A 16150-nucleotide genomic window follows, 5' to 3' on the forward strand; every position below is an offset into this window, starting at 1 on the left:
TTTAAATAAATAGGGACTTGTGGTTAATTAAAAAGGGGGGGGGGGTCCAAATGAATCCAAAATAAGAAAACTTTTCTCTCTTTCTAAAGAAAACATTTCTGTTTCTCCGGGTTGTTAAAAGGATTCTGTTTTTTCTCCTTTACCTATGTCGCATTAAAGATTCAAATAAAAACTCCTCTGCCTCCATGAGACTTCGGTGTCTGGATTCCACGTTTATAAAACACTGACTCCTTCAAACCAGTACTGTGCTGCCGAGGGGTTTTGAGAGGGAAAGGGGCGGGGCGGGGGGGGGAGCGAACTTTAAGAAAGGTGGCTTTTCCCAATGTCCCTACTTTCCTCTTTAACTTTCCATTTTGTTTATCTTAATGCGAGGCGTTGTTCCCTGCAAGAGCCTAAGTCTTCTCTTTGGTTATAAAAGAAAAGAGAGAAGGGGAAAAAAAAAAAATCTGGCACACACTGGCGCACTATCCACCACCCTGTCATTATTGGTGCAGGCCTGGGAATTCAAGCCGGACCTCCCAGTATTTGCTGCAGCTTGAGGCCAAGGTGCCTCTGAAAGGGTTTTCTTTGAGGAATTTCTGAAATTGTTTAAGCGCTTAAAAAAATATTACATTTTCCCCCGTGTCTATCGCGAGGCAAATGCTCGTGGGTGTCTGTGTGTGTGCGCGCGCAAAAAGCATCTTACAAAAAGAAGACACTGTTGAAAAGAAAAGGAATAAGAAAGAAAGGGAGGGGGAGCATTCCTTAATGGAAGTATTGCATGCGAGAAGGTTGGCGCTCTCGGAGGCTCCCCCCGAAGCCGGGGATGCACACACTGGGGTTGCCTACCTGGGTGGTCTCTCTACTTTGGTGAGCTGTTGCTAAGCAGCTAATAATAGTCATGTTTGCTGAGTAATTTCTGCCCTCCGCGAGCCAATCATGTTGCAGAAACCCAAGCCATCTGACAGCCCCGGGGGCGGGAGCTCCAGCCTTTTTCTCTTTCGCTCTCTCTCTCCCCCTCCACCCCCTCCCCTCCTCCTCCTCTTTCTCCAAATGGAGAGAGTTCTTTTTTTTCTTCTTCCATCTCATCTATTGAATCAAGGAGCTGCTGCGGCCGCTGCCCGCTGCACACACACAGAGCGGAGTCCCCAGGTCCCGGGAGCGAGAGAGGCGCGCTGCACTGGGGCAGAATGGTCCAGCGGGTCAGCGAGGAGCACAAGAAAGCAGAGTCCGGCACCAAGCAGCCACCGAGAACCCAGCAGCCAGAGCCCAAGCAGCCCGAGCAGTCCGAGCAGCAGCTTCAGGAGCCGCCACCGCCAGCAGCAGCTGCCGCAGGAGCAGCGGCGGCGGCGGCGGCTGCCCCGGCCCGGCAGCGCTGAGACCCACCGGGCGCCCACGGACCCCGCGGCGGCGGCTCTGCGCTTACCTTCCGCGGCCGCTCGGGCGACCCGTGAGACGCCGAGAGAGTCAGCGAGGCCGGCGGGAGCGGCGGGGATTTGCTGGCGCTTTCTGCAGTGAAGGGGTCGCGGCGCGGGGCGGGGGACGGGTAGGGGGAGTTGGGGACAGCGAGGAGCGCCGCGCGAGCGTCCGAAGGACAGGCTGGCTCCACGCGCCGGCTCTCGCTCTCCGGAGAACTGGATGTGGGCAGCGGCAGCCGCAGAGACCTCGGGACCCCCGCGCAATGTGGCAATGGAAGGCGCAGGGTCTGACTCCCCGGCAGCGGCCGCGGCCGCAGCGGCAGCAGCGCCCGCAGTGTGAGCAGCAGCAGCGGCGGCAGCAGCAGCAGCAGCAGCAGCAGCAGGTCTGTCAACCGGAGCCCCAGCCCGAACAGCCGGCGGCCAGCAGCGTTCTCGCAAGCCGAGCGCCCAGGCGAGCCAGGAGCCCGCAGCCGCGGCAGGAGCGCGCCGGGCCGCCCGGGAAGCCTCGGTTCCCGCGGCGGCGGCGGCGGCAACATGGCCTCGGCTGGTAACGCTGCCGAGCCCCAGGACCGCGGCGGCGACGGCAGCTGCAGCGGGGCCCCGGGCCGGCCGGCCGGTGGCGGGAGGCGCAGAAGGACCGGGGGGCTGCGCCGCAACGCCGCGCCGGACTGGGACTATCTGCACCGGCCCAGCTACTGCGACGCCGCCTTCGCTCTGGAGCAGATTTCCAAGGTGCATTTCAGACTCTCTCCTCTCCTCCCACTCTCTCTTCCCTCCTCTTCCTCTTTGGGATCGTCCCCGCCACACACACACACACACACACACACACACACACACACACCCCTTTCCAGGAAAAAAAACCAGACAAGTGGGGATTGAAAAATTCAAACCCTCCCTCCGGTCCTGGGAGGAAAGGGCTGTCTGAAGTCCGCAGGGGGTGGAGGGTGTGTGTGTGTGTGTGTGTGTGTGTGTGCACGCGCCCTCCCCGGCGTGCCTTTTCCGGAGCACTGGAAAGCGGTCCACAGTGGACCACCTCCAGGGCCGCCGCAGCGCGGCACTGCCCTGTACCCCCTGCCCCTGAGCCCCCTACTCCCGCGCCCCTGCCCCTATTTGCAGCCTAAACCCCTGTAACACTGCCACATTTCTTAACCTCTTGGAGGGGGAGGCGGAGTGGAGAGAGGCGGGGGTGGGGAGGGAGCCGAAATAAAGGTGGTTTCCCTTTTTGGCAGCCGGTTTTGCTTTTGTTGAGCATGAAATCTGTGCTCCCTTAAAAATTATCCTCGCAAGAGGGTATCTCCCCTCTTCTTTTCCAGTTTTTGAGCTACTTCTTCTCAGAGCCTGTGGGGAAAGGGAAAGTTGTAAACAAATTGCCACCTTAAATCCGCGGTGCGGGTCTGCCGAGCGGCCGGGTTCATTGTGTTTACGAGGTTCGCTGAAATGTGTGGAATCCGGGGAAGGCGAGCACCCAGATAGGGGCCGGCCGGGGCCGCGGCCAGCGCCGGGGAAACGCCACCGCCGGGAGCAGCCAGCGCCCAGCCAGGACCCCCGCCTGCGTCGGCCCAGGCTCTTCCCCTGTGCATTCTGCTGCTTTTCACGTTTAACCAGAAGGGAAGGGAGAGGAGGGAAAGATCCATGTGGCTGCCCTCTTCCGATCACAAATATTGTCGTAAGTTGCAGATGGCTGCCCCACTTCCTAATTCAGCTCACACGGCGTCTCCCAACGCTATGGAAATACGTCGCGAGTGAGCTCCGGCGCCCACGCTCACCACGTGGATCCCAATTTACTACCACGTCGGGCGGGGGATCAGGATGCGGGAGCCCGCCAAACATTGTTCCCAAAGTGCTCTCGTCCCCCAGCCTCTGTCCTCGCCGGAGCACCCCGAGAAGGGTGAAGGCTGGGGCAGGACTTGCGGGGAAGGGCGCCGTGGTTGGCTGGTTCTTAAACATTGGGCTCCATCGCGGGGATTACGCAGACCCTCCCTTCCCAGGTTGGTGTGAATATTGCCTGTGTTGAATGGTGTCTCTCCTCTTTGCCTCGGCTTCCCCTTGTTCTTGCAGCCCCTCCTCCCAGACCTCCAAGTCACACTCGGGGATGCTACGAAGGCCGCGCGTGGGGGCGCCCCTGCTGTGACCAAGGTGCAGCTGCCACGCTGCAGCCTGACTTTGATTTATCACCAGGCCCCCCAACGCCGCTCGTGTTTCCTTGGGCCGACCTGGGTTCCAGCCCGAAGGGCACCCCTCACGGCTGTCGCGGGATGCCGGGCGGGTGCGCGGAAGCTGGCGTGGGCGCGCGGGCCGCGACTCCCCGGCGCTCACTCCTCCTTTCTGCTTCATCCTCAGGGGAAAGCTACTGGCCGGAAAGCGCCGCTGTGGCTGAGAGCGAAGTTTCAGAGACTTCTATTTAAACTGGGTTGTTACATTCAAAAAAACTGCGGCAAGTTCTTGGTTGTAGGCCTCCTCATATTTGGGGCCTTCGCTGTGGGATTAAAGGCAGCTAATCTCGAGACCAACGTGGAGGAGCTGTGGGTGGAAGGTAAGAGATCCAGCGCCCGCCGCAGCGCCCTCTCGTCCCCCACCCCGGGCCCCCTGCCCTTCCTTCCAATTGATAAAGATATTTGCCAGCATACACCTAGATCCTTTCTGTGAAGAGCGAAAACCCCCTGCCCGCACCAGGGGGAATTGTTTATTGTTTGGGCGCCTGGCCGGGAGCCAGGCCCGCCCGACAAAGGCCGCGCTGTAATCTACTCGGGGCACTGCGCTTTGCGAGGTGTTGTGGGAGAGAGTGGCGAGGGCGGGCCGGCGAGGGCGCGGGGGCCCCTCCGCGGGACAGACCACTCCGCACGGCCAGGGGGCCCCCAGGTCCCGCCGCCACCGCCGCTCGCTTCCGCCGCGCGCCGAGACGCGGCCAGAGGAAGGCCTCTCGGCTCCGGGCTGTACTCCTCGGTTTCCTTCCCTCCCCCACCCCCACCCACCGCGTCCAAAGAGAAAGGAGGGCGTGGGGGGGGGGCAGAGAGAGGCCACCCCTCCGGCTGGAGGGAGTGTGCGCGCCCCCGGCGGCCGCGACCGCCGCGCTGAGGGCGGGGGGCGGGCAGAGCGCGGGCCTGCGGAGGCGGCGGCGTGTGTGGTCCTGTTTTTGGACAGCTTTCAACTCTTGGGGAAAAAAACATTTGTCTCAAGGTACAAAAAGAGGGGGGGTGGGGGGAAAGGAGTTGGAAAAAAAGCAGTAAAGCACAGACTAGAACGCTTGTTTGCAAAGTAGATTAATGTTTCCTCGCGGGTGGGGGCTTTTAAAATGGAATTATGCTGGGGGAAGGCTGCGTTTTGGAGGCTGAAAGAATAAATGTGTTTTAAGAAAGCGGGTTTGGAGGGAGGGGCCGCAGGAGCTCTCCTAGGGGTTATGCCAGTCTTTTATCCACATTCCTCAATTTGGGGGTTCTTGAAGCCTTTTTTTAAGTGATTGTAAATTTAAAATAGATCACACCTCCCACCCCCGACACCCCAGACAGAAACATTTTACTTTTTTTTTTTTTTTTTTTGTAACTCTTTTGATTCAGGGGTTTTGTTTTGGGAGCGGTTGTTTTTATTTTCTGTTCGTTGTTTTTTTATTCTTTTTGGAAAGTAACAGAGTTGCTGTTTGGAAACATTTTAACCCCTAAACACTGCTTAGGGAATCTGTTACAATGAGCTGGGAGGGAAGGATTGCCGTAATTATGTAGATATTTCACACCAGGATATCTGAGGCATTCCTAGTGAAAGCTATCTAAGACAAAATTTGGAAGCCTAAGAGTTACATGCATAATTGCATAATTGATCCCTTTCAGAATGCTGCTGGAGAGCTAACCTTGGAGAATATTTTGTTAATCTTGCCTTGTTTGTGAAGATTCAGCTTTCAGTGTTTTGCAAGAATATGGTGGTGTCTTCCGTTGAGTAGTGACAAAATAATAGTCCAAATAATTAAGACCAGAAAACATTCTTGCCTTAAGAAGCTTGGTAATTAATACAAGTGTTCTTTGGATTGAATCCATGGGGTAATTTACCTCAACTCGGCACCTCATTGTCATTGATAGATAAAGAAGGGTTTTAATAAGCACCTAAGATGTCCTAGCAGCAAGTTTACTGAGCATCTATAATGGCCCTAGCACTGTCTAGGCACTGTAAGTGACACTAAAGATGTGAGACACTCCAAGTGCACAAATTCATGCACTTAAAACTACTAGAGTTGAATGTCAGACTTGCACTAAATTTGAGCTCACAATTGCAGTAGGCCATGAAAGTTAAACGGAAAAAGGAAAAAGCTTCCATGGAGGTGGTGAGGCAAATTAGAGCGACCTAGAGAGTGGAGGAGGGAGGGAGTTCTAGGCAAGAGCTCAGAAAGGGGGTCAAGCAAAGGCCCAAGCTTGAGTGGACAGCCAGCAGTGGGAGACCCCCAGTGTGGCGGGGATAGGGTACAGTGGCTCCACTGGGCCCTGGACCGCAGGACTGCAGTTTGGAAATGATGTGATTGGCTAGACTGTGGGGAGCTACCACAGGTTCTAAGACAGAGCAAGTGATGAGCAAAGGGGGCTCCCAGCTCTGTCCAAATGTTCACTTTCTGCTACTTGGGCCAACAGATTTGTTGGGTGTCATGATGATGACAAAAGACTATATCTTGTTGTTTTGAGCAAGACTTTTCAGTAGATTGTTAATCAGTTTAAAGAGAACTAATGTAAAAAAAAAAAAAAGAGCTAATGTAACTTATTTATGTAACATTTTATAAATATTTCTAGAATTAACTATGTTTTTGCATTACACAACTCATGTCAAGTCCCGGGAGGAGAAACATGCTTATTAGCTTTCTCACTTGGGCTCTAGCTTAGTGACAGAGTGTTGGGGAGTGACACACCTGAGATAAGACTCATTTTGCCTACTTTGGGCCTCTGAGCTATTTTCCTTCCCGTTCTGTTTTGGCAGTTTCAGTGTGGCGCACTGGTTCTTTGGCCAAGTATTATTTACTCAATACTATCACTTGTTGAGCAACTACCCTTACCATTTATTATATATTATTACATGCCTTACCACTCAGTAAAGTAGCTATCTATTATTATCTTTATTTTTATAACCTGATAACTTGTGTAATATTTTTAACATGCAAGTGAATTATTGTCCCATTTTACAAATGAGAAACTGTGGATCCTCTATGTTTCCATGTCCACTTAGCCTACTAGTGACTTAAGTCAACCTGGTCTCCTGTTGCCTTGACCTTGATTTCTCATTCATTCATTGCATGCTAGATTCTTCCCATGTAGAAGAAGCAACAGTTTCATAAATGCAAGTAAACCCAACCAGGGAGGCCACCATACCATTTTATAATTTTAATTTAAATTCAAAGCAGAGGTAAAAATGAGGAAGTCTTGTTCCTGACATAGTGAGCTTAGTGTTCATGTCAACAGCAAGTAGTGGAAGCATTTACTTTTCAGAGTAAGAATGCTCTGCTATCCTAGACTTTAGTAGAGTAGAATGAGAAGCAACGTGGAATTTAGGTTAATTGTGTACTTTAATGTCTTAGATAAATTCTTCGTCACTATCAGCAAAGAAGTCTGTTAGATGGTCTTTTCTTAATAGAGACTGCAAATGTTCTGGACATAAGCAAGTGTGGTTGCTACACTAAATAAACCAAATGAATAGAGGCTGCATACTTTCTTAGTTAAAAAGCAACAGAAGAAAGGAAAGCATAAGAGATTTTAAGGGGAGAGAATGCTGAGGGACAGTTTGGAAAATGTTATTTCTCCTGTGGGTAAAAAATTGACATACATATACACAAACACAAAGGCAACTGTGTACATCTATACTCAGATACATTCAGAGGACTTCTACCCAGCGGACACACAGACAAGTGGCAGGATGGCAGGGTCACCTTCCAGGACAGCCCTGAGGGAGAGTGACTGAGTCAGGACCAGGGCTGGAGAGGTGAGGGTGGTGGGGCATTCCAGGCCAAAGGAACAGCCTGGGCAAAGGCACAGAGGACAGGGGTGTGGCCTCTGGGAGAACTCCCAGTGCTTGCCTTTGGTTGGGGCATCAGGTTTGATGTGGAAAGCCTTGAGGCTTGGAAGGTCCAGGAAGTTCTCTGATGTGTGCAGGGTGTTTGGCTGAGGGGGCTGCCAGCTCTTCCTTTTAGCCATTCTTTGCCTGCCTCAAGATTTACACTGGTGTATTTGGCCTCCAGCGCCCTGCCTGGTACCAGAGTGCTTCTCATCCTTTCGGGCACAGAAGGGAAATGCCTTCTTTTTAACCTTGCCCATTTCTCTGTTGGCTTTTCATTTTTGCTTAGCACTTTTATGCTTCTGTCTCACTTAATATCTACCCCCCACTCCAGCCCTCTCTCAGACACAAGTTTGTTGTCATGATTCTCCAGTGACAGAACGTTCATTTATCTTTTTGAGCTTTTTGGTTTTTTTTCTCAAAGCTTGCTCAGCCCCCAGCCTCCTTTACTGCAAAAAATAACAGCCTTGAAATGAATCCATATTGCCTTGTGTTTGGTTATTAACATCTCTGGAGGCCAGTATCAAGAGAGGACACAAATTGTGACTGATTTTTTTTTTAAGGGAAATGGAAAGTTTTTTTAAAAAATGCTTGCTTGATGTTTCTAAGTGCTCTCGAGTTTGTAGCTAGAGTTTGTAGTTGCTAACATAAGCCTTCGGTGTTCTTGGCTGTTCTTGGCTCTAAGTCAGGCAGTTAGAGGAGATTAATTGAGCTTCACCATCCTTTTCAGTTTAGAGCAAGGTTTCTCACTATTGGCATTTTGGGCTGGATAATTCTCTGTTGTGGGAGCTGTCCTGTGCATTGTAGGATGTTTAGTAGCATCCCTGGATTCTACCCACTAGATGCCAGTAGCACTCTCCCAGTTGTGACAACATGTTTCTAGTCATTGTCAAACGTGTTTTGGGGGGGGGGGCAGTGCAAAATTGCCCCAATTGAGAACCACTGGTTTAGATAATAGATTTCAATTGGAAGTCCCATGCTGTGCAGATGGAAGGCTTTTATTATGACAGAGTTGTGGCTGCTAAAACATTGCTATAAATGCAAAAGTTTTATTTTCAAGATAACCCTCCCTCCCCATCCCGGTATTTACTGACCCAGGTAACTAACTTTTTTTATGCAAATAATTTAAATTTTTGATTATTCTTAGAATTACATTACATAGCAAATAAAAACATCATGAAGTTGAGAGAGAGTGGGTGGGGGTAGGCATAGAAGAAAGGAGAAGTGTTATATTCAAATACTTTTTTTTCCTTTTCCTTCAGGTAACTTAATTTTGCAGATAGACCTCGGTGCATTTCAAACACAGTAGACTGAAGGTTTTTTAGCATGAACATGACTTTGTAAAAAGCAATAAAAGACACCACTGGACTTTGTTCATACTGCAATAACAGCTCCTTTCCGAAGCCCACGTAGCACATTGGCTCTTTGGTGGTCTAGTTCTCCAGATGTTCCTGTCACACACCACTTTTCCCCAGGTGCTCTTATGCAGCAGAACCAAAGAGACAGCGAGGGACTGAGGCACATCAGCCAGACAGGCGGTGCGTGGGCTCTGCTCTTACTGCCCTTTCCAAGGTTATCACCCAGTTTCTGCTTTCTGGGGCTGTCAGTTTGGGGTTTTGGGCATTTCACAAGGGACAAAAAGAATGAGATGCGGAAGCTCCTTTCTGCTCCTTGGTCGCCTAGGCACTTTTTAAAATCAAGAATATGTTTTTTAGATAGGTATTGATTAGATTCTGATAGTGGACACATACATACAGGTGGAAGCAATTGTGGCATATCTTTCATACCTGGAGAAAAATGATCAAAAAATTAATGCCCAACAATAATTGCTTTAAAAATAACAAATAGCCTCAGATGCCTTCTTCCCAGGGTAGTTGACCCTGTGAATCATCGTATCTCTTTGCTGCCTGCCGACAAGTTTAGAAGTCAGGTTGGGTGATGGGGTGTTTCAGATACACGGAACGCTGCTTGGAGGCTCCAGAAGATGACAGTTTCCAGATGTATGAACCGCCGGATCGGTTTGTTTGGATTATGCGCCACAGCTGATGGCGAGATTAACGCAGGCTGGACAAGCTATGGGAGATTTGTCTGGTTTCCACAATGCCATGTTTATATTTCATTGGGATTTCTCCTTCAAAGTTGACCTCCCTGTGACCCCTGGAGCTCTGTCCACTTGGGCTGAGCTGTAACTTCTCTGCCCTCCTTCTCTTATTGGGGGGTCACAATTATGCAATGGAAGGGGCCATTTATATGGCTCCCCCCCTCACACACACTTTGTCCATGCCAGCAATCTGCCCAGATTTAGCCCCTGAGGAGTAGTCTATTCAACTGGTTGAGAGGAGGGGGTTGTTTTATTTAAAAAAAAATTTTTTTGGCTTTTAAAACAAGTATGGAAATATTTAAAATTATTTGAAAGGAGACCAGATTTAATAGAAGCCACTTTGCAGAAATACAGTATTTTAACTTAGCACTGTTTTGACACTATTTTGAAAAAAAAAAGTTGAGGGAATTCCTGCTATGTGAGACATCCCTAAATAATCACCATACCTGTATGATTCTATTATTATAATACTGTTATCTCCTTTGCTGCTCATCTGTTCCCAGAACCTTTTCTCCATTCTCCTTCCCTCCTCCCTCCTTCCTCACCTATATCCCTTTGCTCACCTCCCCTCCTCTCTTCTCTCCCTCTGCCTCCCACCCTTCCCTCTACCCACCTATTCATAAACTGCCCAAATCATTTCCTCGCAGTGGATCTCTGGAGTTACTAGTGTGAAATCTGAAATGGTAGTAAATCTGGTTAATCACAAACTGACAGACAGAAATTAGTAAATGTATTATTTCAGATCAGCTGTAGGAGATTCTAGATGCAGAGCTGCCATTTGCATCCTTGGGGTTCTTAGGTTGGTGAGGGTTTGTTTCAAGACCATACTCTTTGATGGGGTCTTATCAGCAGATGTGCTTCCCCTATTGAAGAGTCATAGCATTTTAATGAGCTTTTGAGGTAACTTTAGAATCCATTGACATGTGGACTGTGAAACAAGTCTCGGTCCCCTGTGCTTAATGTGCCATATGAAATGTGGAAGAATTGGGCCCCATAGCATTTCTGAGATGGTAAGTGAAACGTGCACCGTGACATTCCAGCCCAGGTGTTCCACCTTCAGGCTTTCCCTGGGTGAAACCCACATCAAGACCTAAGGGAACATGGAGCTTAGATCGAGATGGAAGAGGAGAGGTTTCCACATCCAAATCTTGGCAGATGCTACAGTATTAGATGGTCCATCCACGTGAGAAATCTCGGTTGACATCCCAGAAAGCAGACAGCTTTGCTCACGAAGGCGTTTCTGGCAGTCCAGGAGGAAGGAAGCTCCTTGGGATTTCCTCAGTGGAAACCTCCCTTGACTACGGAGATATCATCAGGGTCACCAAAATATAAACACTTTTATTACTCTTTGCTTCCAAACTCTGAATTTAGGTGCTTTATGGTAATACTTCTTAGATTTTTTTTCCCTCTTAAACTGGATTTAGGATTGTTGTTTCCTTTACACTGCAATATCTCAGTTTTTCTACATATATCTTTAAGTTTGACAGAAGAAATAAGCTTTTCAAATCATTAGAATGCTGCCATTGAGAAACTGCTTGACCACTGTGGAGATTTTTAGGAGTTGTGTGTACAGAAATATGCATCCTGTCCTCAGTTCCTTCAAGACTGTGACCATTTTGTTGTATTGGGGGTTTAGAGCATAGCTGGAAAAACAGCTGTCATGTGTTAAGGAAACTGTATTGTTGGTGGGCAGTCAGGTACCTGCTAATGAGTGACAAGTTTGTTGTTGGAGAGATTTATAATGTGGAGGCAGGGCCTTATTACTAATCCAGAAACCCAGGTGTGAGTTGGCCCAAATAATCCACACTGCCTGTGGGTCCCAAAACTGGCTATGAAGGCAAGGCTAGTGAGAAGCAAGTCTCCATACCGCAGCACAAGCTTTATTTATTATAGTTAAAATAAATGAAAAACAGTAGACTTCCCCAGTTTATCAACCAAGATAGTCTTCAGTTATTGATGAAACATGTATGAAAGTAAGCAAAAGGAACTGGAAGTGGGCTTTGTTAAGTAAATATGCATGATTTTTTTCCCCTTAAATCATTGCTTAAGGGCTTCTGGCCCCTAGCTCAGGAATCCTGCCCAAAAATGCCAGATGTATTACACAGTCAAGTACTGCAATGTAAACACTGCTCTGTGCCATGAGGCAGGGTGGTCCATCTTCTGTTTAAGAAGAGCAGGAGATTGAGAGGGAATGAGAGGAGTAAGCCCTCTGCATTGAGCCCAGTAGTGATCGTGTCGTTTGTATTTTTGGCTGCATAGTCAAGATTTGAAACTACAAAAACCCAGTTGAATTAATACTTTGGACGGGCAAGGAAAAGCAACTTGAATTGGGATGCCAAAGAGAGCAAGATGTGGCTTGGATAATGTTGCTTCATTGGGTCAGATAAGTTTATAAAAAGTAGAACAGAATGGTGGGGTGAGCTGACAGGAAGAAAGCTGTTGTCTTCATAGTGGCATCTTCAAGTTACTATGAGCATCACCCTTTTTATCAGCTGTGAGTTAAATTGAAAGCTGAGTGAAGCAAGGCAAGGAGAGGCCAGCTTCTTTCACAGCCCCTTCCTGCTGGGTCGGTACACCTTCTGTGTGTAAACCTGAGATTTATCACAAAGCTGCTCTGGTGTTTTGTAGCATTGGGGGGAGGTTGGTAACCCAAGTTACGCTGCAAAATGAATGGCCTTCCAGTTTGCTTCCAGTTTCTAAATTTAAATAAAGAATCTAATGATAATCATTTGGAGGTGAGAAAGTAACTAAGCACTTTGGGCCATCCCTCCAGTAGAATGTGTCTTATGTGCTGTGGAAATTGGAATGCCTAGACATATCTGTACACCCAAATAATCAAATACTAAGCATTCCTTACGATGACTAGATTCAGGGTTTTTAAAAATTAATAGGGAAGTATTTTGTGAGGAGGAAATGGGGTTTCAGTTTGGACTTGGGAAATTGTTAAAGCAACCTGTAATAATATTATCTTGATTTTAGAAATCCATTCTATAGAATGGTCTGAGAAAATTGCTTTAAGAAACACTGATGATAAAAACTGGAATTTTGAGGTTAAGGAAAATGTAGACTTTTTTACTCTCTCCCTCCCTCCCTCCCTCCCTCCATCCCTCCCCAACCATATTTTTTCTTATTTTGAATTCTCCCATCTTCCCCACCCCTATTCCCTTGATTTCTTTTGCTCCTTTAGTGGAGAAGCCAGAAAACTTCACAAAATAGATGTAAATATCACACAGTGTCTTTTTAAGTAGAAGCTTTCTGAAAGATAAAGTAACGAAATAATTTTCCCAGACTACCTAAGACATTATTTCTTTCCTCTTACCTGATTTTTTCCCCATGAGGTTCATACAGTGTTGTAATAAGTTAAAAAACGATACCATCATTTTTGTCACACATGATCCAGAAAAAAACTGCACATGTTTAATACCTTGCTTAATTGCAAACAAAGCTTGCAATTTGAGAGAATTGGGATTAGGGCTAAATATCTATTAACTGCTCTTTCTAGAGATTTGGGGAATAGGATGACCCTTTTTTTTTCTTTTTTTTTTTTTTTTTTAAATAGGCTACAGTTTCACATGGCTCCCAAAAGAAATCTCTCTCCCTTTTTGTTTCCCACACCAATTGATTTATCATTTTGCTTGCAAGCAGATCCAGAATGTTAGGGCAAGAACACACTCACTTTTTTCTCGTAACTTTTTTGTTGCGGACCGAAACCAGTTGACTTGAATAAATTTTTCTGAGGCCTGAATGTAGCCAGCAACGTGGAAAAATCTTGCCATTCAGGGCCGTCTGAATGTACATTTCAGCCACACAGTAAGCTGCATTGGTAGGCACTGGACTGCTAAATACAACCATTTTTCGCAGCAGCGAGTTAGACAGGTGATTAGCATAATTAGCACCGAGCAGCTATACATATGGTAATGCTGAGTGTGTAAATGCCAGCTGCGGTGTAAAATTTATGTCAGGGGTCGGCAGGGCTGTGCGAAAGTATTGTGTTCCAGCTGCAGGTCAGGGCCGCCAAAGCTTACCTCCTTTTCTCTTGTTGGTGAATACGCCAAACAGAAGAGAAAGACAGAAATATAACAGATACGGCTTTGATGGAACAGCCCGGTTCTGTGCAAGAGGGACTATTCTATAAAACACACACACACACACACACTCACTCACTCACTCACTCACACACACTTGCAGAAATCCCATTACTTTCTCTACAAATTGTGTTTACTTCATGCAGGGTCCACATGAGTGGCGGCCAGGATGGGAGGTTTGGGTAGGTGAATGGGCCAAATGATTTCCTGGGAGGCAAACTTTCAGTCGGTGAATTTTTAAAAGGAGTTAAGAGTTGTGCCTCTGCTTTTTTTCTCCCCATCCTCTTGTTCCCCCTGCCCCCCTCCCATTCCCTCCACTACTCCTGTCCATATTGTTTTCCTTCTAATTAAACAGGGGAATCCCCCTTAGGTGAGCTAGTGCAAGCATCTTTAGAAGAATGAGAATTGACCATTGTGGAGGTGTTAGTTCGCCTTGAACATAATAAGGTTCCAACAGTTTGACTCTCTTCCCAAACTGCTTGACTGGTTTTAGCAAAGGGCTAGAATAGAAGTTCCCTTGTGTCTTATGGCAGCTATGCTTACCATTCCACCTACCGCCACTCTCAGACCCATGAAATTCTTTATGGGTAAGAAAAGAATCCTGTAGGTTTCTTGTTTAAAAGGGAGACAGTCTTCAATCGTTCATGTCCTTCGAAATGCATGATGGGGGAATTTATTGCTATGAGGAGTTCATGCATTTTTGCTCTGGAAGCATTTTTTCTGCCATCCTCCCCCCACCCCCACTTTTCTTCGATTGGTGGCCATAAGGAGTGGTGGTGGTGACAGAACATAGTTCACACCATGCTGACCTAGTGACGAAACTTCCTCACAGCACCAGGGGGTCCTTATGCATCAGCCCCTAATCCAGCTAATCCTGATGGCCACACAATCATGAAAGTGGCCCCAAGTGACCAGTGACGTGCGTCTCCCCACACAGATGCAGAGGGAAGGGTCGGTGTGGGAGATAAATCGGGCCAGCATGGCGTTCCGCAGGGGCCAGGGAGCCTGTATGCGAAGGTGGGGACTCACATTGTCTCCCCGCTCCCCAGGCCACTCAAGTAGGAGGCCAGTGAAAAGAGGCCCAGGCTGGATCATGGCAAGAAGACTGTTCAGAGCAGAGAGGTGATATCCACCCCACAGAAGCTGGGAGAAGGGAACCGGGGTTAATGTCATGCAACAGCCTGACTACTAGATAGAGAGCCCACAGCTTTGCAAGCATTTGGTTTTGTTGTTGTTCAGTTGTTTTGTGTCCTTATGAAGACATTAGGAGGCCTTCACTAAGAACTTAGAACTTGATAACAACATGCTGTCTTTGGTCCCTGGGTTCTGCTTCCTGGTCCAGCATTGCCTCTGAGCAAGCATGCTGCTCTGTGTCAGACCCTCCTGGGCTTGCTCAGCTCCTGCTGAAGGATAGGACTGGGGTTTGCGTCTGCTTGCCCGTAGCACTTGAGCAATTGGGTGAAATCACGGTAGGACCTGGGACAGTTCACAGCGGGGCAAGTATGCAGTTAGGGATAGAGCCGAGCTCTACGCTGCCACATTCTGCTGGAAACCAGGAACATCCTGGGGTCTGCAGGCTTGACTTCACTCAGCCTGTCATAGGTGGGGTTGACCCCAGCCCTGATTTGCCACAGTAGCAAGTGACCAGTGAAGAATGGGCCTCCTGACAGATGCAGTGTCATGTTGGGAGCTGGTGGCCCTGTGAGAAATACTGGGTCGGGGGAGCTGTGGCAGGCAGCAGGTCCAGTGTGGGCAGAGTGCTGGGCTGACCTGATCGTGTCCGACGGGGCGAGCGGGCAGCTTCGGGGAACGCCGTTCAGAGGAAGCAGCCCGGGTGGGAACAGATGGTACCGCAAACAGCTGGTGCGGGGGCTAGTAGCAGGCACATGCTCAGAGCCGCTACTGCCACTGCACTTGGCCCTCCTCCTCCCCCCTCACAGTCCCTGGGGAGGCGTCGCAGTGTGTCTGTCCTGCTCTTGTTTTTGCTGTCTTCATCGCGCTGGGCTCACTTCATGAAGACAGATTCTCTTTGGGCTATATGATTCTAGCATTTTCCCATGGCAACGCCCAAGGGCACAATCCCACCAGGAGAAAAACAGCCCAGAAGCTTAAGCAGCAGTTGGCTAGTCATGAATAAAAGAGATGGGTGGAAGAGTGACTAAAACTCACAGCCCAGGAGTTCTCAGCCAATTGCCCAAATTACTGAATCTTCATTTTTTTCAGTTTAGAAAATGAGCTGGTGCTAATAATTTTACAGTTACACCCTTTTAGAGATTTGCACTTTTTCATGCTCACAATAACTAATCACAAGATTGAAAGAAGGACCTGAAGCAACTAAAGGGGGGGAAAATCTGTCTAGAGGCTGTTAGATAATTCATGGGATTAATCAAATGCAAATGCCCCACTTGCATATACACAGACCCCATTTTCCTAATTGGACTCTGAGTGGGTACTTTTCAGGCTGAAAGGGTCATTTGTTTTGACTGATTGACTTTTGAGGCTTTGGGGAGAATTAATATCTTATACAGATGACTGCCTGTTCCCAAGGC

At 48.3% G+C, this 16150-nt stretch overlaps 1 protein-coding gene across 5 annotated transcripts in view; it reads left to right on the plus strand.

Annotated features, from left to right (window-relative positions):
* The first annotated feature begins 1787 nt into the window (after window positions 1–1787).
* PTCH1 (patched 1) overlaps window positions 1788–16150 on the plus strand; it is a 58628-nt gene continuing 44265 nt past the window's right edge. For 2 of the 5 annotated variants that reach the window (XR_005020401.1, XM_036856438.1), the window contains exons 1-2: window positions 1831–2129; window positions 3738–3930. Coding sequence is in view for 2 of the 5 variants with exons in the window: in XM_036856438.1 (XP_036712333.1) it covers window positions 1932–2129; window positions 3738–3930 (391 nt within the window). In the remaining 3 variants the exon portion in view is untranslated. Of the gene's footprint in view, window positions 2130–2901; window positions 3064–3737; window positions 3931–4513; window positions 4575–16150 lie in introns of those variants that run through there. The other 3 variants (XM_036856437.1, XM_036856440.1, XM_036856439.1) reach the window with 3 other exon arrangements.

The sequence above is a fragment of the Balaenoptera musculus genome, chromosome 6 (genome assembly GCF_009873245.2).
Source record: "Balaenoptera musculus isolate JJ_BM4_2016_0621 chromosome 6, mBalMus1.pri.v3, whole genome shotgun sequence".
NCBI classification, from domain to species: domain Eukaryota; kingdom Metazoa; phylum Chordata; class Mammalia; order Artiodactyla; family Balaenopteridae; genus Balaenoptera; species Balaenoptera musculus.